At 40.9% G+C, this 22,663-nt stretch overlaps 1 protein-coding gene across 1 annotated transcript in view; it reads left to right on the forward strand.

Moving 5' to 3' along the window:
• The window catches only part of LOC101849417 (dihydropyrimidinase), a 29,716-nt gene that overhangs the window by 3,087 nt on the left and 3,966 nt on the right, over window positions 1-22,663 (forward strand). Inside the window, exons 2-12 of the mRNA XM_005110597.3 lie at window positions 4,142-4,230; window positions 5,931-6,004; window positions 9,256-9,366; window positions 10,275-10,439; window positions 12,987-13,129; window positions 14,205-14,273; window positions 15,825-15,945; window positions 16,573-16,729; window positions 17,570-17,711; window positions 20,716-20,799; window positions 22,393-22,572. Coding sequence (XP_005110654.1) covers window positions 4,142-4,230; window positions 5,931-6,004; window positions 9,256-9,366; window positions 10,275-10,439; window positions 12,987-13,129; window positions 14,205-14,273; window positions 15,825-15,945; window positions 16,573-16,729; window positions 17,570-17,711; window positions 20,716-20,799; window positions 22,393-22,572 — 1,335 coding nt within the window. The remainder of the gene's footprint in view (window positions 1-4,141; window positions 4,231-5,930; window positions 6,005-9,255; window positions 9,367-10,274; window positions 10,440-12,986; window positions 13,130-14,204; window positions 14,274-15,824; window positions 15,946-16,572; window positions 16,730-17,569; window positions 17,712-20,715; window positions 20,800-22,392; window positions 22,573-22,663) is intronic.

Consider the following 22,663-nt stretch of genomic DNA (forward strand, 5'->3'; position numbering starts at 1 on the left):
GACAGCGAAAATGTCAAACCTAAGTGAAGAGTCCCCATTCAATTTGAACACTTCATTTTTCCCTACAATCATGTCTAGACAGAACTCAAACTCAACACATCAGGAATTGACAAATTATGTGTTTGACACATCCATGATTCGGATTCACCGATAACATAATTTTAAAAAAAGTTATCAGTCAGGGAATGACAAATATTGTACGGGCTACCTGTTTTCTGCGTGTTTGTGTTATATCTGTGCCCAACTATATTTCCTGAAAACCGTCTGTTATATTTTGTTACAAGAAAAAGTGCAAATCGTTTAGTGCAGTGTGTTGAATGGTTATGTTGAGCAGGCAAAATGTCAGTGTGGTAAGATGGAGAGCTTGTCAAGAGAAGCGCTTCCTTGTTTGTCGTGACACCGTCGTGGCATAAGATAAAGATGTCCTCAACTGTTTGCTGAGCTGAGCTCTAAAGTAAAGAGACTCCAAAATAGGATTCTGCATGGGATAGTGAAGTTGTGCTCCAAATACTTGAAACCGCCGTCAGTTTATTTGTTGCTGGCAGAAGTATGCTTCAGAGAAAACTTTGATAAAACTAAATTTTGTTTAAAAATAAAAATGAACCTGCGAAAAAAACTGTATCAGATACTTCAATTATAAAAGGGAGACTATTTTATTTTAAAATTCATCTGTTACTTAAAAGTTTAGACTATTGTTACTTTGTTCTTTGAGTTATAAAAAAAAAAAACGAAATTAGAAACTCTTGCATTCTGTGTGGATTTTTGGAGATTTGCTAAGTGCACGCTACAGTCTGAAGGATCGCTACGGTCTGAAGGAGTCGTTTGATTTATCAATGTCGTGTTCAGAGGTTTGTCTTTGCCGTTGCCACCTAAGTCAATATTTGCTTTGCACTCGCAGAGTAGTAGTCTGGACATACTGGAGAGTAATTTGGGTCTTAGCATTAGCTTTTAAACTTGACTTTGCGCTTAAGATAGGTTGCTCTTGCGGCTTAAAATGTTTCTGTCAGTTTTCGGACAAGGATTTAGTTTTTTTTAGTCATTCTGCTGGAATGCTGTATCCCACTCTGTCTGACTCAGCCCTGACATGTAGGGTTGAAGCAGTCTATCTCCTAAATGATAAAAATTGTGTCAAAGAGGCATTTTCGTAAGTTACTTTCGTTGTCCAGTTTTGCTCTTGATAGGGGAGTGGATGGTGGATGTGCATACTTTCTGATGTAGGCTTCCCTTGTTAATAGTAGGCCTATTGTAAACTTTTCATGAAAAATGTGGAGGAGGTCATTTTGCTTTATCCACTGTAAAATACCCTCTCTACGAAATTTTTTTAATGGCAAGAAAAAATTGATATTGTTGTTGCTTGATGAAGGAAATGAAGTACATTCTTGTGGTTGCTCCGGATTCCTTATTCATTGTCTGATCAGAAGAAATTTGAGTCAGTGTTAACACAATTTTACACATCCAAATTTTAGGGTGTCATTATAAAAAAAATTAAAAGGGTTATTATCTATGTGATTCAGTCAAATATTGATGGATGTGTTTATGGGAGCACTCAAATTACTTGTAATTGGATAGAAAATCACAACACAGTGCACGTATGTGTGAAAATACGATGTCAAAATGTAGCACAGGACCAGGTGTAAATCTTGCAGTTGACAAAATTGGTATAGAAGCTCTACCCCAAAAATACCTCTTGAAGTGGCGAACTGCTGAAATGTGGTACCAAAAACACCACTAAATGGCGATCCAGAATCAAAAGAGTTAAACATCTTTTTGAATTAATAATGAGTGTGAGGGTTTAATAAGGAGGGTGCTCTAATAGGATCTACTTCTTAATTAACTGCTCCTCTTTTGCTTTTGACACAGAATGACTGTAGGTGGTTTAAGGTGCCACTGGTAGGTCCTACTTCTTTACTCTCCCTCTGTTATTTCTGGCTATTAAGCAAGTCTTGCTTTTTCCAGCCACAAAGTAAATTATTTTGCTGACGATTTTTCTCTAGTTTAGTTTTAGTAGAGGTTTTACGGCGCTCACAACTGCATGAGGTCATATGAGCGCCAGAAGATTAAAGGTGTTACAAGAGAGTAACAAAAAAAAAAAAAGAAGAAGGGGAGGTAAGGGTGATAGATGTTCGATAGGAAAGAAGGGAACAAACTACACCAGAGCACCCGCCACCCACCCACGATTTATCTCTCTGCTCAAACAAACAAACAAACGAAAATGCCTGCTATTATGGTCTTGTCAATCGAAGTAATCTAAGCGCATTTTCCTTTGACCCTTGAATGGAGTGTGGCAGTCTAACCCAGCCCAATGATAACATGTTTGTTTCACGAAGGTAGATAAGGATAAGACTGTTCTCACCGGTTCGTGGAGACTTTGCTTTACAGCACGAGGAAATGTGGAGGAGCTGGGGGCTTATCGTGTGGAAGTCTGGTTTAAAAGGTTCTCTGGACTAGCTTTCTCTGCTGTTAATGTTAGTTGTAGAATGTGCAGGTGGGCTGTTATGTTACTGAGTGCAGACAATACGGGGTAGGTGATTGGCGGGTGCTCTGGTGTGGTTTGGCTCCTTCTTTCCTATCAAATATCTATTGTCCTGATATCTTCTTTTTTTTGTGTTTGTTACTCTCTTGTAACACCTCTAAGGGCTTGTGCCCTTACGTCGCCTCGAGTGGGGTCCTTGCCGTTCTAAAGTCAATCAAGTAAGATTATAAAGAAACTGTCTCCTATAAATACATGATGCGACGTGACGTCTAGTCGCACGCTACTGTCGCCTTTTATAGGTCCATGTAGCGATCGAGGGTTTCGTGGCACACGACAGACCAGGGGTGTGACAGATATATTTAGAGCATCACCATTGGTCAAAATACCTGGTCAAGGAGTGCCTGTCGACATGCCATGTGTGGTGTGGTGTAGTGTGTGTGTATGTGTGATGTGTGTAGTGTGTGTGTTTGGTAAGTGTGTGTATGTGTGGTGTGTGGTGTTTGTAGTGTGTGTGTGTGTGGTAAGTGTGTGTGTGTTTGTGTGTGTGTATGTTTCATCTTCAATTTGACCCAAGACAAGTTTTGTGAATCTAATTTTGTTGTTTTGTTTTTTTAATGGACAACAGGAGGAGGAGGAAGAGGAGGAGGAGGAGGAGAAGGAGAAGGAGGACTTACACGGGATCGGCCATGTACGGAATAAAAAATGTCAGTGGCTAGTAGAGCTCCCATCTGACGGAATTTGTACTTCCTTTTCCATCTTGACATTAAAATTTGCCACTGTCTCCCTTCTGTGAATTGCCAGTTGCAAGAGGGCTTAGCCAGTCATGTGTGGCTAAACGTTGCGTCGCGCATAAGGAGACAGTTTTGTCGCTTTTGCTGAAAATTTTGGCGTGGTGTGATTCACACCTTGCAACTCATCTCTTGCGACTGTCGCATGCGACTAAACATTTCGTTGCGCCGCGCATAAGGAGACATAGGCTAATACATATATATAAGTAGGTTTCAGCTGTGCCAGCTGTGCTGAACCCAGCTAGGTCCCGAAAGACCCGTAAGCCAGGTAATTAGGTCAGTTTTTATATTTATTTCAGGGTAACAGAAATTCCCTCTTATATAGCTGTTGATAATCTCTGCATATTTTCTGTTTCTCTGACTCTAGCTTTTTTTCTGGCCCGTTCCTTGCTCTTGATGACTTATTTTGATTTTTTGGTTTTGTTTTCTGACTTTTGAATTCTTTGAATTTTTTAGGCAGACTATTAAAATTACAGCACTGCACCACCTCACAAAGTCATTTAATTTTGTTTAATAATTAGTCGTTATTGGATCGGTATATTTGGTGTAGTGCGAAGCCCTTCGCTATTGCACATTTAAGATGTGTTAAAGATTGTCGTGTGGTCAGGTGTTTTTTAATCAAGTATTTGTATCTGTCTGCAGGGATATCGTATGGGTCTCATTATGGTACGGCTCGGTCCTGACAAGCTGGGCTGAAGCAGTGTGTCTTTTAAGTGACCTAAATTGTGTCGATGTCAGCCTGAAACCTTTGCATTTTTTTTGGTGGTTTTTTTTTCAGTGGCATTGGAGCCTAGAAAGCCAAGTTTTATTGTTTATGGAATTGTTTATTCCTGCATTTGCAACACTTTCAAGATTTTTCTTTACATTCTTTTATTTGCAGAAGAACATCGTGTTCATCAAAAATGGACAGATTGTTAATGATGACTTTTCATTTCAAGGAGATGTTCTTATCGAGGATGGAATCATCAAGTAAGTTTGTGATAATAATAATAATATTTATGATAATAATGATAGCTATAATGATAATTATAATAATAAAAAAAGATAATGATAATAAAAATCGTCGTCTTCATCATCGCCACATGCATCACCATCATCATCATCATAGCTCGTCGGTCAATGCTTGACAACGACCAGTACATCTGCAGAGGAGAATATTCCTCTGGTAAAATAGAAAAATTTGAAGAATTAAAGGTTACAGTGGCTTGTGGCTTCTGCTGTGGCCGATGAGACTAATTCTGGCAGAGAAAAGTTTGCCATATTTTGAACATTTAAAAGCTCTACTTCCACTTGTGGATGTGCGCAGCTTGAAGGGATCTCTCCCTTGGTTTCAGCATTTCTTATTCGTGAAGCCTCAGCAGTTTGTACTGCTGGTCAGAAAATCTACATTAACAGCTTGAGGTTTTTTTCACTTCAAGATAACTTGTAATATGTTGTCTGTGAACAAAATAATAAAAACCTGCTTGTTCGAAGATGGTGTGTATACTGCTGGTGACTTGAGTTTAGATTAATTTAACTGACTTTGGAAGTTTCTCAAGATTTATTGGTTTTTACCATTAAATTATAATTATTGTACTCTGTCAATTACATGTGAACTTTAATATCTTGGGGCCATAATCACTCAACTGGAGAAGGGGGATTTGATTTTAGCTTAGATTTATTGTAAATCAACTGTGGGGTAAATGAGTTAACTCTTTGAACCCCATCGGACGCTAGGCGTATCCAGTACTAGTGATAACTTTCGTTTTATTTAGTGATAGTTTTTGCTTGTTTTTCAGAATTCTTCCAGAACTAAGTTTTTTAGTAATGACTAAGCCTTTGTTTCAGCTATTTAGAAGTGGGAGGCTAGCTTTTGGGGTTATAATGAGACACAGTGCACTAGGTTTAGGTGACCGTAGAAAAAACTCAGGGAAACGGTGGAAAAAACTCAGGGCTTAAAGAGTTAAAGAACGATGTGTAATGGGAGACCAGGTGGAGCAATGTGAAAAGTCACAGAGAAAGATGTAGTGTCAAGAAGCTAGCCCAGAGTAGGGGAAAAGTGGCAAGTGTTTGTCCGTTGCTTATAGTATAGCCTGATCAAGGGTGAAAAAGACAATGATGGCATTTTTCATGATGTGTTAACACTTACAGTACTGAAGGCTCATATAGTGAAAAACCCTCAAATACTACCCGGGTTTAAGAATGCTGAAGCCAGTGTAGAATTTATAAAAAAATTAAAAACCTTCACTGCTCAAGAAACTCACTTTAGAAATTCAAAGGTTCATCCACCATTCAACTATCATATAGAGTGACTTTCTTTGGTATTTACTTGAGTGCAGTGGGTCCGTTTGTTGTTGCGTGATGCTTAGTGTGCTTGGTTCAGTGGGCGACTAAAGTCACCAGCAGTAATGAGCACATAATACGGCCTGGGGATTAAGTACTAACTGTTAAAGTTAGGATGTAAATTGAAAATACTTTTACTTTTACTTTTATCCGCTGCTTATACCCTTTTTGGTGTCGCGGGAAGAAAAAGACGTCTCTCTGTCGCCAGCCGGAGAGCTTGGGTGAGGGGGATGCCGTGGGTGGTTAGTGTTTCCCTGACTCAATCTATCCAGGTCTTTCTCGGTCACCCTCTGGCCTTGTTGCCATCGAAATTGAAAATAAACATGTAATATTTTGTTGCTTCACAGAGAAGTGGGCACCAGCTTGAATACACCAGCAGATGCGAGGGTCATTGATGCCGAGGGGAAGTTTGTCATGCCAGGTATGATTACTTAATTTCCCGATCTGTTTCATCTTACTATGATATGTAACGCATGCTGACAGTTGGCGTGGGTGGCCTAATGTATAGGCTACTGGACCGGTAATCGTGAGATTGCAAGTTCAGGGGTTTGAGCGTTAGCTCAGTCCAATGTTGTGTCCGTGGGAAAGGCACTTAACACGAATTTACCATTTGGCTTGGTCCTTGCGGAGATGGACGTTAAACTCAGAGGTCCCACCTCTTGAATAATTTAATAGTGTTGATTGGGGAGTTAAACATATACCATTTCACCCTTGTATGCTGCCAAAATGAGTTACTTCTTAGGTTTCAGCCCCATGGACTTACATCTATTTTACAAATTTGTAGGTGGAGTTTGTACAATCTAGAAATTTGAAAAAAAAAAAAAGACACGTGTAACATAAAGTAAATGGCACTGGCACCCTCTGATCCCAGTGTAGATGTTTTTTTCTGCAAGTATCTCCTTTCGGGGATCGTGAGAAGTAACTCATTTTTTCATCACACCTCACATATGATGTTTACCCTCCTCACATAATATAATGACAGTTTACCGACCTCTGATAGTTAACCCTCCTCACATAATATAATGATAGTTTACCCAGCTCACATAAAATTATAATATAATGATAGTTTACCCGTCTCACATAATTATAATATAATGATAGTTTACCGGCCTCACATAATTATAATATAATGATAGTTTACCCGCCTCACATAATTATAATATAATGATAGTTTACCCGTCTCACATAATTATAATATAATGATAGTTTACCGGTCTCACATAATTATAATATAATGATAGTTTACCTGCTTCACATAATATAATGATAGTTTCAAATGATACCGCTCAATTGCAGTTTGCCGTGGTGCAGCTATTCGAATCTATTTAAGTCTGATCTTCTGTTTCCAGTCAGGAAATACAATTGCCAAATTCCCTTCTGTTATACTCTTATTATTTTTATTGGCAATAGATCTTTGTCATTGCTTTGGGTTTTTTTTTTTAGAGCATAATATTATACATTTTATGTGCCTATTTGCAGATAAGCAAGTATGTGTGAGTGACAGGGCTGCCCATAATTAAATTGTCAGAATTGTTACCATTTTTATTCAATTTTTACGAAAATATGATCGGAATACCCTAGATTTTAAAAAAGATTTTGGCTACCACAACCCACTGCCAACCTTCCCGCTGTATAAGGGGAGAACAACCACGATGCCTGGACAGTCTCCATCACTACATAAATTTCAACTGTCCAACTTTAACACCCTCTTTGCTTTGAGCCCTTGTAGTCACTCAGTGCCTCTTTACCCCATAGAAAAACATTAGACAGTAGAAGTGCGAAAGCCAGGAGTAAGGCATACATTAGGATGACTAGGTGTTGAAAAATTCCAGCCCTAATTTGCGTTGTTAGAGACAACCTAGGCCAATCTGAGAATATTTTTTTTGTGTGGCATCGGTGGCTTAGTGGTTAGGCTCTCGGACACGCAACCGTAAGGTGGTGGGTTCGAATCCCGTCATGCAGGGGCCTGACATTGTGTCCTTGGGAAAGGCACTTTGCACAAATTTTCCTCACTTCACTCAGGTGGAAATGGGTACCCGGCTATAGACAGTGAACGATCTTGTCAGTTTGATAGTGGTTGAGCGCGTGAAATCCGCAGCTTGCTCTGTATGCTTCCGCGGAAGCCAAAAATGTCTCTGAGTGTTCTCTGAGGGTCTTCTGGGGTAATAATAGTTGTAAAGCGCCTAGAGCATGCTCTTGAGCGTGGATATGCGCTATGTAAATGCAATTATTATTAATTATTATTAAAAGATCATTGTTTGAAACTTTATACAATTAGCTACGGTGAATGCGTGGCATGGTGTATTGTGATGCGCAATCAGGATCGCAGGCTAGTGGCGTATTCTGTAGTTCCCAAGGTTTCTTTTAATTATGCAAATTGAGGTACTCCCTCCCCCCTTACCTTTTTCCCTTTTTGTCTAAACTCAGCAATATTTTAATTAATTATGCAAATGGAGATACTCCCCCCCCCTCCTTTTCCTTTTTTTTTTCTAAACTCAGCTGTAAAAGGCCCATGAAGACCTCTTTTTATATCACACCTTGATTTTCGTTACATAATTATACTTGACTACCACCCCTGTGCTGTACACTTCAGGGGAGAAGAGTATCCATGGGCGTAATATTAAGAATTTCTTTAAGCCAGATTATTAGTTTTTTGTTTGCCGATTACTAAAACATCTCTGATGGGTAGGCAGTCATGGAGTGCATGAGTTTGAAATTTGTAGAATAAGATAGAAAGAAAATACTTGTGTTGCGGGGAAAAATGTTATGTTTGTATGTCTTTATAGAAAGAGAGAGAGAGGGGGGGAGGGTGAGGCATTAAATCAATGAACAGTAGGGGTAAATTCAACCCTCCATTTGTAAAATATGTTAGAAGCACCTTTCACTTAAGGTGTCATGGCAACCCCTATAACATCACTGATTGTGCATATTTGGTCATGTAAATCTCGGATGAAGGGCACAAGTTTACTTTTGTAGAATAAAATGAATAGTTGGATAGGCCATTGTTTGATATAACTTCCATTTTGTGGGCTGTAGTGACCAAAACTGTGTCGATAATACTGTAAAACATCTACTTAATTTAAGTTTAGTTTTACTCAATGAACTTTTTAAAACATTGTCTGTGTATGAGTGGGTGGTTAGTGGGTGCTCTAGTGTTGTTTGCTTCTTCTTTCTTATCAATCATCTATTGTCTTTTTCTCTCCTCCTTCACCTTCTTCTGTTTGAATGTTACGCTCTAGTAACATCTCTAATCTCCGTTCCTTAAATATGACCCGATTGAGTTGCAAGTGTGGATGGTCGATGGGTGCTCTGGTGTGGTTTGCTCATTGTTTCCTAATAAATCTCTATCGTCCTTATCTCTCTCTCTCCTTCTTTGTTGTGTTTGTTACTGTCTTATAACACCTCTAACCTTGATCACTTAAATATGACCTGATTGTGTTGCAACCTCTATCGTCCTTATCTCTGCTTCCTCCTTTTTTTGTGTGTGTTTGTTACTGTCTTGTAACACCTCTAATCTTTTGCACTTAAATATAACCTGATTGTGTTTCAGGTGCCGTAGAACTGTTACTAAAACTAAACTCTAATCTTTTTCCCTTAAATATGACCTGATTGTGTTGCAGTTGCTGTAAAACTATTACTAAAACTAAAAACCCATTATTGTCTTGTGTGCAGGTGGCATCGACACTCACACCCACCTCCAGATGCCCTTCATGGGCACGGTGTCGGCAGACGACTTCTACAGCGGCACCCGGGCGGCTCTGGCTGGAGGCACCACCATGATCAGTGAGTTCTGGAATGTTCTTAACTCATTGTGTGCCAGTCTCTTCTCGGAGATCCCGCCCTCCTAATAAAATAAAGTTTCTCCTCTTACTTGGCTGGATCCTGTCAAAGATGGACGTTTGATTTAGAGGTTGATAATTTTAATAACTTTACATTGTTGAAAGGGACTTTTTAGTCGATGTAGTAACCCTTTGTTTCTGTTTGCGTGTTCGGGGATTTGAACCTCAGCTCAGTCTGGCATTGTGTCCTTCGGAAAGTCTTTTTATATGAATTTCTTATTTCGCTTGGTCCTTTCGGCGGGACCTTTCTAAGATAGATGTTAAACTTGAAAGTTCCGCCTCTAAGTTAAATAACATTATAGTGTTGATAGGGGTGGTAAACCTATACTATGCGGGTGGTTGGTGGGTGCTCGGGTGTGGTTTGCTCCTTCTTTCCTATCAAACGTCTATCGTCCTTATCTCTCCTTTTTTTGTGTACGTTACTCTCTTTTAACACATCTATTCTTCGGCACTTATATGACCTTATTGGGTTGCAAATGCCGTAAAACTCTTTCAGAAACTAAACTAAACCTATACTATTTCACCAATTTTTGAAAAGGAATTTATCCAATGCCATGTGGGTTGTTTGCGGGTGCTTTGGTGTGGTTTTCTATCGTCTTTATCTGTCCTTCTTCTTTGTGTTTGTTACTCTTTTGTAGCATCTCTGCGCGCTCATATGACCTTAGCAGTTGCGAGCGCCGTAAAATCCTATACTACTACTACTACCTTGTCTTCTGCACCTATATGACCATATTGTATTTCAACTGTCATGAAACGTTTACTAAAACTATAACTAAAAACCAATGCAGTAACCTTTTTTTCCCCATTTTTTTCTTCTTAAAAAAAAAAAATCTCTTTTGTTACTCTTCCCAGTCGACTTTGTGATCCCTCAAAAGAACGAATCTCTCCTGGAGGCCTTTGAGAAATGGCGCGGCTGGGCCGACCCCAGAGTGTGCTGTGACTACGGGCTGCATGTGGCGGTCACTTGGTGGGGAGACCAGGTAGCCCAGGAGATGCAGACCTTGTCCCAGGATAGAGGTAAAGTTGTCCCCGTGGTTTTATGCACCCCGCTTAATTTAGCAAAATTTGATCATTTTTTCGCCCCCGGGGCAGTGCCACTGACTGTAGTGTCTTTAGGCCATTCCCAAAGGGGGGACATTTCTCGTTCAAGCACAGTAGAATTGTAAATGGGCTGATTCATGTCACGCTCATAACTGTGCCTGATCTGCAACAGGGAACTGCTGCTTTTTCTTTCCTGATCCTTACTATTGTCATTTTCTTCTACTTCTTTTGTATGCTTGTCACACTCTTGTGACCCGCTATTTCCGGGGTGCCTTGATAGTTGAAGCAGACCTTGTGCTGTTGAAGCTAGAGAGGTGAGCAGAGTAAGTCTGATTCCCTGTAAAGACTTCTCTGTTGACACCCACCCCTTGACGCTCATATGACCTTATGCAGTTGCGAGCACCGTAAAACCCTCTGCTATTTAAAAAAACAAAAAAACAACATAATTTCAAATTTTTTGGGCTCAGTTTGCATAATTTCAGAATTTTTCTTAAATAAAACGACGGGGACAGGTAAAGTTGATTACACTCTCTGTTTGACGAAGAGTTGTTGTTGTTGTTGTTGTTGTTTCCAACGTTGCTTGGTTGGGTGCTCTGGTGTTGTTTGCTCTTTCTTTCCTATGAGACAAATGTTTCCTTTATCGCCCCTCCTTTTCTTTCTTTTTATATTACTCTTTAGTAGTAACCAGGGGCGAAGCGTCTATATAATCAAATAATCACTGCTTCCCTTCCTAATTTTGAAACATTGTCGCTGTCAAATTCATCCATAAACGTAAACCTCTTAAATTAAATGTCAAAAGACGTTCGTAATCAACAATGAACAGTATGCCTAACATTCAAAACGGTTTCACGGCCACAGAAATAGCCTCCTCACCCCTCTCGGGCCACTCCATAAGCAGTCGCAAGCTTTGATTAAGTAAGCTTAAAGTGAGGCTGGAAGAGTCCACCAATATAGTTGAAGGGAACATGTGCATAGCAGTCTAAGCTGTTTCATTGCCACATATACCCTGTTCACCCCTTTGGGGTCACAGTTATAATCAATCTCAAGCCCTGATTAGGTAAGCTAACTAACACTGGTCGAGTCTACCTCACAAATGTGAGGGGAACTAACTCCTAACAATCTCTTCACTGTTGCAAGTGCTTGCTTTTTTTCCTCGACTTTTTACCGTCCTATAATCAGATCGTGACCTCGATTATGACACCAGCTCCTGGCCGCGAAAGGCTAACAAAAACAGCCAAATGTAAAATTTAAAAAATGATAATTGTCATGTTCTACCAAAGAGTTAGACTCACTTGTAGATCTATAACATATAGATCTAGTACTGACGTCTCTGCTTCTTTGCTTTGTGTTTATGTATTCACATCTAAAGTTAAATTTAATTTTAGTTGGAACTGATATTAATAAGATACTTTCCCGATTATTTTGGCGGTTGAACATTGAACATACAATATGAATTCCGGATTTGTTTTCATTCACAACTCAGAGTCGCCGCCTCGAGTAAGATTCTTGTGTCATATCTACAGGCCATATCTGGTCCCGTTTCACTTTGATTACCCTGTCAAACAAGTCAGCCTTCGCCCCTGATAGTAACACCTGTAGTCTTCTGCATTTATATGTTCTAAATGTGTTGAAAATGCAGTAAAACTCTCACTAAAACTAAATCTCTTCACGTAACTCAAGCAGGTGGTTGGCGGGTGCTCTGGTGTGGTTTGCTCCTTCTTTCATACCAAACATCTATCGTCCTTATCTCCCCTTCTTCTTTTTTATTTTTGTTACTCTCTTGTAACACCTCTAATCTTCTGGCGCTCATATGACCTTATGCAGTTGCGAGCACTGTGAAACCTCTACTAAACTAATTCCTTTCCTCCTATCAAATGACAGTTGTCTTTATTGCCCCTCCTTTTCTTTCTTTTTAAATTACTCTCTAGTAGTAACACCTGTAATCTTCTGCATTTATATGACCTAAATGTGTTGAAAATGCAGTCTCACTAAAACTAAATCTCTTCACGTAACTCAAACAAATGGGTTACCCCCGGGGCGGTGCTACTGACTGAAGTGTCTTTAGGTCATTCCCAAAGGGGGCGGGGACATTGACATCTCGAGTTCTTATACTCAGTAGAATTGTAATTGTAAATGGGCTGATTCATCAATGTCATGCTCATAACTGTGCCTGTACTGCAACTGGAAACTGCTGCATTTTCTTTCCTCATCCTTACTATCGTCATTTTCCCTCTACTTCTTTTGTATGTTTGTCACACTCTGGTGACCCGCTATTTCCGCGGTGTCTTGATAGTCGAAGCAGACTTTGTGCTGTTGAAACTAGACAGTTGAGCAGAGTAAGTCTGATTCCCTAAAAGGACTACTCTGTTGACATCCACCCCTTGGCCCTCATATGACCTTATGCAGTTTCGAGCGCCATTAAAAACTCTACTAAGACTAAACTGTAACTCTCACTAAAATTAAATCTCTTTTCGTAACTCAAACAAATGGGTTTTGAAAGTTATTTTTGTACCCGTGGTCAAGGTGTCAACTCGTACAAAGTGTTCATGGCCTACAAAGACGTCATGATGTTGGAGGATCCCGAGATCTACAAATGTTTCAAGGTCTGCCGGGAGCTGGGAGCTCTTCCCATGGTGCACGCGGAGAATGGACACCTCATTGCAATTGTGAGTTTTTCTGTCTTGATACGAGTATTTGGAGAATTTTTTGGGGTGGTTGGCGCTCTGATGTGGTTTGCTTCTTCTTTCCTATCAAACATCTATCGTCCTTAACTTCTCTTCTTTTTTACGTTTGTTACTCTCTTGTAACACCTCTAATCTTCTAGCGCTCATATGACCTTATGCAGTTGCGAGCACCATAAAACCTCTACTAAAAAAATTTAATTCTTTTATTCTTGGAGCCTTGGTTTCCAATAATCTTGATCCTCTGAGAGTGGTTGGTTGTTGAGTGTTCTGGTGTGGTTCGCTACTTTTTTCTTATCAAACATCTATCGCCTTTATCTCTCCTTTTTTTGTGTTAATAGAGAGCAGTGGGTGATTGGCGGGTGCTCTGGTGTGGTTTGCTTCTTCTTTCCTATGAAACATCTATTGTCCTGATCTCTTTTCCTTCTTTTTTGTTTTTGTTACTCTCTTGTTACACCTCTAATCTTCGGCACTTATATGACCTTATTGTGTTGCAAGTGCTGTAAAACACTTACTAAAACAAAACAAAAAAGAGAGCAACAAACACACCAAAATGTCTCAGCTTGGTCCGACAATGTGTCCTAGAGACAGACACTTTACACAAACTCCTATTAAATTTTAGCTTAGTCCTTTTTTTCTGAGATAGCTGGGATGTCCCACCTCTTGAATAACCGGATAGTAATGATAGGGGCGTTAAACATTTACCTTATGCAGTTACGGGCGCCGTAAACTCTTACTTAACTAAACTAAACAAAACATTTACCATTTCGCCATTTTTCACCAGAAATGTGGGTGGATGGCGGGTGTTCTGGTGTGGTTTGCTTCTTCTTTCCTTTTAAACATCTATCGTTTTTATCTCTCCTCCTTCTTTTTTGCTTGTTACTCTCTTGCAACACCTCTAATCTTCGGCACTTATATGATCTTATGGTGTTGCAAGTTCCGTAAAAGTTTTACTAAAACTAACAAGTAAAAACATTTGCCTTATGTAGTTACGGGCTCCGTAAAACTTTAACTAAACTAAACTAAACAAAATATTTATCATTTGACTATTTTTCACCAGAAATCGGCTGAGATGATTGACCAAGGAATCACAGGACCGGAGGGACATCTGCAGTGTCGTCCGGTGGAGGTAAGACTTAGAGCTGCTGTGGTGTGTGCTTCTACAGGCTTCAACATAAGTTAAGGACCACTTGCAAACACTCTGTGTGGTCTTCTGGGGTCGACCTGCACGTGAGCGTTCTTGGATTGATCCAGTGGCTTGATGGCACTGCCACAGGTGGACAATGACAGCCGAGTGTGACACTGCAAGCCTTCTGGCAACTTCTCGGGCTCCAACTCCTTCCATAGCCCTGGCACGATCGAAGTCTTTCAGCTTTCGTCTCGGTGGCATGTTGATGCGATACTGAATTTTGTGCAAACGGCGGCTTATATTGTCACCAAAGTGAGCACTGTTCGAGACCGTTTGTCCGTTTATGACGTGCACCAGAAATATTAACTGAGGAATGTCCATGGTGTCGCTCACAAATCGATGAAAAAGCAGCAAATTTAGCTAAAATTCCCAGAAGATTTCCGTATTGCGCGTGGTGGTTCTGCCCCTTTACGGAGCTTTGCAGTACGCATTGGTAACTCATTACCACTTTCAGAGCCAAAAAATTTAGAAAAATACCTTGCTGTCTTTTTTTTTCAGATTTAAAAAAAAGTCAGGGTGTCTGTCAAGGTGGTCCTTAACATGTGTTGAAGTTTGTAGGGCTGCGAGGGAATGGGCGGTTGGTTGCGGGTGGCTCTGGTGTGGTTTGCTCCTTCTTTCCTATCAAACAACTATCATCCTAATCTCTCCTCCTTCTCTTTTGTGTTTGTTACTCTCTTGTAACACCTCTAATCTTTGACCTTATTGTGTTGCAAGTGTCGTAAAACTCTTACTAAAACTAAAACATCTGTCATCTTTATCTCTCCTCCTTTTTTGGTGTTTGTTACTCTCTTCTAACACCTCTTATCTTCGGCACTTATATGACCTAATTGTGTTGCAAGTGCAGTTAAATAAATTGGTGGGGGGGGGGTTGTCCTGTGTCCTGATTATGGTGCCGATACTTGCAGGTTACGTAAAAATGTGTTGACATTGTGCAAATTGTTATGTTTCAAGAAAAACACGAAAAACAAAAAAGAAGGAAAAGGGGAATTGTTTAGTTGGTGGTAATGGGGATGGTGATGGTGATGATGGTAACGAAGTAAAACACTAAAACAAAAAACTCTGTTGTAACATTTCTAATCTTCGGCGCTTGTTTGACCTGGTTGTTCTGCAAATTCTGTTAACACTTACTTGTGGGTTGTTGGCGGGTGGTCTGGTGTGGTTTGCTCCGTCTTTCTTATCAAACAACTATCGTCCTGATCTCTCCTCCTTCTTTTTTATGTTTGTTACTCTCTTGTAACACCTCTAATCTTCGACTGTTGTATGACCTTATTGTGTTGCTAGTGTCGTAAAACACTTACTAAAATGAAAACTCTTCCTAAAACCTCTGATCTCTGCCACGTATGTAAGCTTATTGTGTCGCAAGTGCCATAAAACTCTACTGAAACAAAAAAAACTCTGTTGTAACAACACTAATCTTCGCCACTTATACGACCTAATTGTATTGCAAATGCTGTAAAACTCTTCCTAAAAACTCCCAACTCTCTGGGCCAGGTGGAGGAAGAGGCGACCCAACGTGCTGTGACCATTGCTAACGAGGCCGGATCTCCGCTGTACGTGGTGCATGTCATGAGCAAACCTTCGGCCAACGTGGTCAGCAAAGCCAGGAGAGAAGGTTTGTGCTAGAAAAATTGGGAGGTATCGTGTTGAAATCAAGCGCTTGTCAAAATAACAAAATCGGTGAAACAGGCATTTTTCCACCCGGTAGGAAATTGTTATCGAATTTTTTATTTTTATTGGCTCAAATCCTTTTATGTCCGTATAAAAACATTGTTTCTTGTGAATTTTACTGAAAAACGTTGATTGAAAGCACAAAAAATGTAAATTTTCAGTTTCAGAGGACTCTCAGGCTATGGAAGTTACCAAACTTGGGTGGCCATTTCTCCCTAATTTTACCTCTAAAACCTGTCGACTCTGACCTCCTTCAATTGAAAATATTTCGACTTCTATTCAACATAAATGAATATTTTTTTTTCTCCAAAAGCAAGGGAAATGAACAGGTATTGAGATAAACTGATAATCCCAAATGCCTAAAAGTTAATGCCTACTTCCACCACGTCGTGACACATTAGTGAGCATTTAATTTGATCATTAACCAAAACCAAGCCGTGCAGTGAACTGTTGTGAATGCAACCAACTTGTGTTTCGCGCTCTCATAATGACCTTATGCAGCTGCAATCCCCGTAAAACTCTTGGTAAAAAGAAAAATAATTATCTCCCATGTCTGCCTCTGTCTGTCCAGGCAAGATCGTGTTTGGCGAGCCCACCGCGGCCGGTCTGGGCACGGACGGAAGCCACCACTTTGACCAGTGCTGGCACCATGCTGCAGCCTACGTCATGGGCCCTCCGCTCCGAGCTGACCCGACCACCCCGGGCTACCTCATGGATCTTTTGGCCAAGTATGTATCGAGTGTGTGTCCACTCACTCTCTGGAAATGTCTATCCTATTTCGTCATGTGTGGGTGGTTGGAGGGTGCCACTGGTAGGTCCTGTTTTTTAATTTAAAGTGCCTAGAGCTTACTGTTGAGCAAAAATTTGCGCTATACAAATGCTGTCTATTATAATCCTTTTTTTTATTGTTATGAATTTTATTATTATTACTATTTTAACTGTTATTATAATCATTATTATTATTATTACTTTCCCTCTGTTGTTTCTGTATGTCTGTCTTACTTTTCCCAGTTCTAAATGACCATTATTGTGTTGATGTGATTATTTTTACTCAAATAAAAAACAAAACAAACATTTCCAATCTCGTGAAATGTTTCTCCTATTTCATAATGTGGATAGTTAGAAGGCGCCCCTGGTAGGTCCTACTTCTTGTCTTTCCCACTTTGTTATTTCTTTCATTGGGAGGAGACGGATACACTGTGGGTGGTTGGCGGGTGCTCTGGTGTGGTTTGCTTCTTCTTTCCTATCAAATATCTATCGTCTTTTATCTCCCCTCCTTCTTTTTTGTCTTTGTTACTCTCTTGTAACACCTCTAATCTTCGGCACTTATATGACCTTATTGTGTTGCAAGTGCTGTAAAACATTTACAAGAACTAAAAGGAGACGGAGACACTGTTGGAACACTGCTCTCGCTCGGGCACTGATGGTTGAGTATTACTTGAGCAACCGTGTACAGAGCGATGTCTGTACCGCTTGAGTGGCTGGAGAAGGGTGCTGCTTGCGAGTAACGAGCGCTCGAGCGCGCTCGACACAGCACTACTGACCAATGTGTTTGTTTCTGTCCCCAGTGATGACCTCCAGCTGACCGGCACAGACAACTGTACTTTCAATACCAATCAGAAAGCTCTCGGCAAAGATGATTTCAGACGTATTCCCAACGGAGTGAATGGAGTCGAGGATCGCATGTCTATCATTTGGGAGAAAGGAGTGGTGAGTATCAACAAAATATTTATCTTCTCTCTGTCTCTCTCTCTCTCTTTTTCTCTCTCTCTCTCTCTCTCTCTCTCTCTCTCTCTCTCTCTCTCTCTCTCTCTCTCTCTCTCTCTCTCCCTCCTTCCTCTCTCTCTCCCTCCTTCTCTACCTCCCTACCTCCCTTTCCCCCTCTCCCTCTCCTTCTCCCTCTCCCTCTCCCTCTCCCTCTCCCTCTCTCTCTCCCTCTCCCTCTCTCTCTCTCTCTCTCTCTCTCTCTCTTTTTATATATATATATATATATATGAAGTGAGCCGACAACATGAATTACTTCTTGGATATTAGAGTTATGGATATAGATTCATCAGATTTATAGGTTTATAGTGATTTTACAATTTATTAGTATGAAATCATAAACGACATGAAAATCAATGAGTAGGCTTCGGCCGCCGCCCGTGCAAAATAAAAAGTTTCCTACCAATTGAAAATGTTTGGTGTGTCCCGCGCTCTCATATGACCTTATGCCGTTGCGAGCGCCGTAAGACACTTACCAAAAAAAAAAGAATAAAAGTCATGTTAAACTTGAAGATAGTGGCGTTAGTTGAACATCTACAAATTTCACTTGCTTGTTGATATTTGGCCGATATCATCTCCATACATGAACTGCAAGAAGTTACTCATTTTGTCTGCACGCCTCATATATTATATCATTTAGGTTTTTTTCTTAAATACAATTACTGAATTCCAACCAGTGACATTCTGTGTTTCATTCCTTTTATTGATTCTTTTTAACCATTTGCGACACCATAAAAGTAAGATAAGATAAGGCAAGATAATACTTTATTATCGGATAGGGAAATATTTCTTGGCTGTACAGGACCGTAAAAACACATGCAAATATACATAAAAAATCTAAAATATATATTACCCTCATTAAAATTCAACATGAAAAGAGAAGTAAAGCTGACAAAATGTACATATCACATTAAATGCATCGTTCAACCACATGCAGGAATTTGATTACAAGACCTCTGGAGTTATATACTCGTAGATACATACTGTAAAGAGCAATACACATTATGCTTATTCTGACAATAGTCTTATGCCAGATGGTAAAAAACTTCTTTTATATCTTTCTTTCTTTGTTTTTGGAGGTACATATCTGCCACAGCGTGATCTTAAAATTTGCGTGGAAAAGTTTAGTTGTAAACCTTTTGAGCCCTAGTACATGTAAAATTGTCCGTATGCCCAGCCACCAGCACAGTGGTGAGGGAAACCCTTTCCTCAACCCGGCACGTCTGTGACAAAACGTGCACTGGAAACCGTGTTTACTACACAAGACTTTATTAGTTATTTTGAACATTTTTCTGAAATAGATGCTGGTAGGGGCTCTCGTGGCCTCGAGGCTAAGGTGTTCGCAGCTCATTCAAAGGTCCCGGGTTCGAATCCGGGTAGTGACCGAAAAATTTACTTCTCTAAAATTGTCTCCTTTCACCTCCTCTCTTGCTCTTTAGCAATGTTCTGTTGTCTGCTTTCATCTCTGCTTTCTGCCACCACCTCCTTCGCCCCCTCCTCTGGGCTCCTGACTTTCTGTAGCCTTTCTACTATTACTCCTTGGCGCCTTCTGACTGCTGTCTTTCAGCCACACCCCTGATTCTTTTGGTAGAAAAGATCTACGCCTAGCCTTCTCGGACAAAGACGAAAATTGTCGGAGGTTCTGTGTACAAGTTTTGCTAGTTAAAGATCCCTTGGTGGTCTAAAATCGATAAGAGTAGGCTTCGGCTGCCACCCGGGCAAAATTCAAAATTTTCAATCAACTGAAAATGTTTGGTGTGTCCTGCGCGCTCATATGACCTTATGCAGTTGCGAGCACTGTAAAACTCTTACCAAAAAACCCCCCCAAAAAACAGATGCTGGTAATGCCAAGGACTACCCTGAGTGGGATATAGAATGGGATTCTGACGATGATGTGAATGATAGTAATATATATATTGCGCAGGAGCTCAGGCAGAGGGGCACGGTAGCCTCAGGAGGTCAGGCAGAGGGGCACGGTAGCCTCAGGAGGTCAGGCAGAGGGGCACGGTAGCCTCAGGAGCTCAGGCAGAGGGGCACGGTAGCCTCAGGAGCTCAGGCAGAGGGGCACGGTAGCCTCAGGAGCTCAGGCAGAGGGGCACGGTAGCCTCAGGAGCTCAGGCAGAGGGGCACCGTAGCCTCAGGAGGTCAGGCAGAGGGGCACCGTAGCCTCAGGAGCTCAGGCAGAGGGGCACGGTAGCCTCAGGAGCTCAGGCAGAGGGGCACCGTAGCCTCAGGAGCTCAGGCAGAGGGGCACCGTAGCCTCAGGAGCTCAGGCAGAGGGGCACCGTAGCCTCAGGAGCTCAGGCAGAGGGGCACGGTAGCCTCAGGAGCTCAGGCAGAGGGGCACCGTAGCCTCAGGAGCTCAGGCAGAGGGGCACCGTAGCCTCAGGAGCTCAGGCAGAGGGGCACCGTAGCCTCAGGAGCTCAGGCAGAGGGGCACCGTAGCCTCAGGAGCTCAGGCAGAGGGGCACCGTAGCCTCAGGAGGTCAAGGCTCAAAGGGCTTTTCTTGTCGGATAACTCAGTTCAAATTTGCCTCATTGTCATAAGCTTTTTTGGATTATTGTAAATTTTAATAGGTCTATCAAAATATACAAGTTTTGACTTGTAAGTTATAACATCTTATTTATTACTTTTCTGCTCTAGTTCTTCTCTTCAGTTTTCTACAGATTTTTCTCTTTTTTTCCCCCAGCATTGTGGATACATGGAGCTGTAATGTTTTGAAGCTGTCGCTATAAGCTTAACAAATTTTCTCTATTTTTTTTTCTCATTAAAACATTTAAATCTATCAAAGTCGACAACTTTTGATTTTTAGGTTAATAAAGTCTTTGTTATATGTTTTTGCTCAAATTTTCTCGTGCAGATTTTGTTTGATAGTGCCATAGAACTTTTAATAATAATATACTCAACCCTGGTACGGATTTCAAAGGATTTTGTATTTCTTTTTCACAGCATTCAGGAAAGATGGACCCATGTCGCTACGTCGCTGTCACAAGTACGACTGCCGCCAAAGTGTTCAATGTCTACCCTAAGAAGGTGAATGTGGGTGGTTGGTGGGTGCTCTGGTGTGATTTGCTGCTTCTTTCCTATCAAACATCTATTGTCTTTATCTCACCTCCTTTTTTTTGTTTTTTACTCTCTTGTAACACCTCTAATCTTCCGCACTTATATGACCTTATTGTGTTGCAAGTGCCGTAAAACGCTTACTAAAACTTATCTTTGAAAGAATTTGCATTTCCCCACTCTACAGCATGCTCAATGATTTTTTCTACTGTAATTACCCCAGCAGACCCTAGAACACTCAGAAACATTTTTGACTTCCTCGGAAGCATACAGTGCTAGCTTCGGATTTCACTCGCTCAAACACTAACAAACTGACAAGATCTTTCACAGTCTTTAGCCAGGTACCCATTCCCACCTAGGTAATGTGAGGAAAATTTATGTAAAGTGCCTTTCCCAAGGACACAACATCGGGCCCCTGACGGTATCTGAACCCACGACTTAATGACTGCGAGCCTGAGAGTCTAATCTCTAGGCCACCGACGTAACTCAAATTTGAACGAGGAGATGGTGCATTATCAAACCACATCCATGATTAGCCGTCACATCTCGCCGATCGGCGATGTTTACCACCCAGTTTCTTTGGATTTTCCCCAAAATGCCTTTGCCTCTTAATGGCAAGGGTTTTTATTATATGAGCCTTGCGATGGCAAAGTGTTAAGCCCTGTTTGTTTGGCGGGTGAATTGAGGGCGCCACTGGTAGGTCCAATCTCTTTTCTTTCCCTCTGTTGTTGCTGTCTGTCTTGGCTTCATCCCTGCACTGAATGACTGATTTTGTGTGGATATGCTTCTATTTACTCAAACTTAAAAAGTGGGTGGTTGGCGGGTGCTCTGGTGTGATTTCCTCCTTTTTTCCTATGAAATGTCCGTCGTCCTTATCTCTCCTACTTCGTGGGTGGTTGGCGGGTGCTGTGGTATGGTTTGCTCCTTCTTTCCTATCAAACATCTATCGTCTTTATCTCCCCTCCTCCTTTTTTGTGTTTGTTACTCACTTGTAACACCTCTAATCTTCGGCACTTATATGATCTCATTGTGTTCCAAGTGCCGTAAAACTCTTACTAAAACTAATTAATTGAGCCCTGTTTATTTGGTGGGTGAATAGAGGGCGCCACTGGTAGGTCCCGTTTCTTTTCTTTCCCCCTGTTGTTGCTGTCTGTCTTGGCTTCTCTGCTCTGAATGACTTTTATTGTGTTGATGTGCTTTTATTTACTCTAACTTAAAATGCGGGTAGTTGGCGTGTACTCTGGTGTGGTTAGCTCTTTCTCTCCTATCAAACATATGTCGTCTTTATCTCCCCTTCTTCTTTTTTCTTTTTGTTACTCTCTTGTGACACTTCTAATCTTCTGGTGTTCATATGACCTTATGCAGTTGTGTCCGCCGTAAAACCTCTACTGAAACAAAAAAATCTCTTTCTTCTTTTTTGTGTATGTTACTCTCTTGTAACACGTCTATTCTTCGGCACTTATATGACCTTATTGTGTTGCAAGTGTCGTAAAACTCTTACTAAAACTAAAAAACTTAAAAAAAAAAAAATCAAAAAAAAAATTCTGTTTATTTGATTGTGTATAGGGAAGAATAGCGGAGGGGTCAGATGCTGACATCATCATCTGGAACGGTGAGACGACCCGCACCATCAGCGCAGAGACGCACCACCAGGCCGTGGACTTCAACATCTTCGAGGGCATGACGTGTCACGGCGTGGCGGAATACGTCATCACCCGCGGAGAGATCGCCGTTGATAACGGGGAGGTTCGTGAACCACAGTTGATCGTGCTTGAATTTCCGTTTTCTTCTTCTTCTCTTCCTCCTCCTCCTTCTTCTTCTTCTTCTTCTTCTTCTT

Source organism: Aplysia californica, unplaced genomic scaffold (assembly GCF_000002075.1).
Source record: "Aplysia californica isolate F4 #8 unplaced genomic scaffold, AplCal3.0 scaffold00914, whole genome shotgun sequence".
In the NCBI taxonomy this organism is placed as follows: Eukaryota; Metazoa; Mollusca; class Gastropoda; order Aplysiida; family Aplysiidae; genus Aplysia; species Aplysia californica.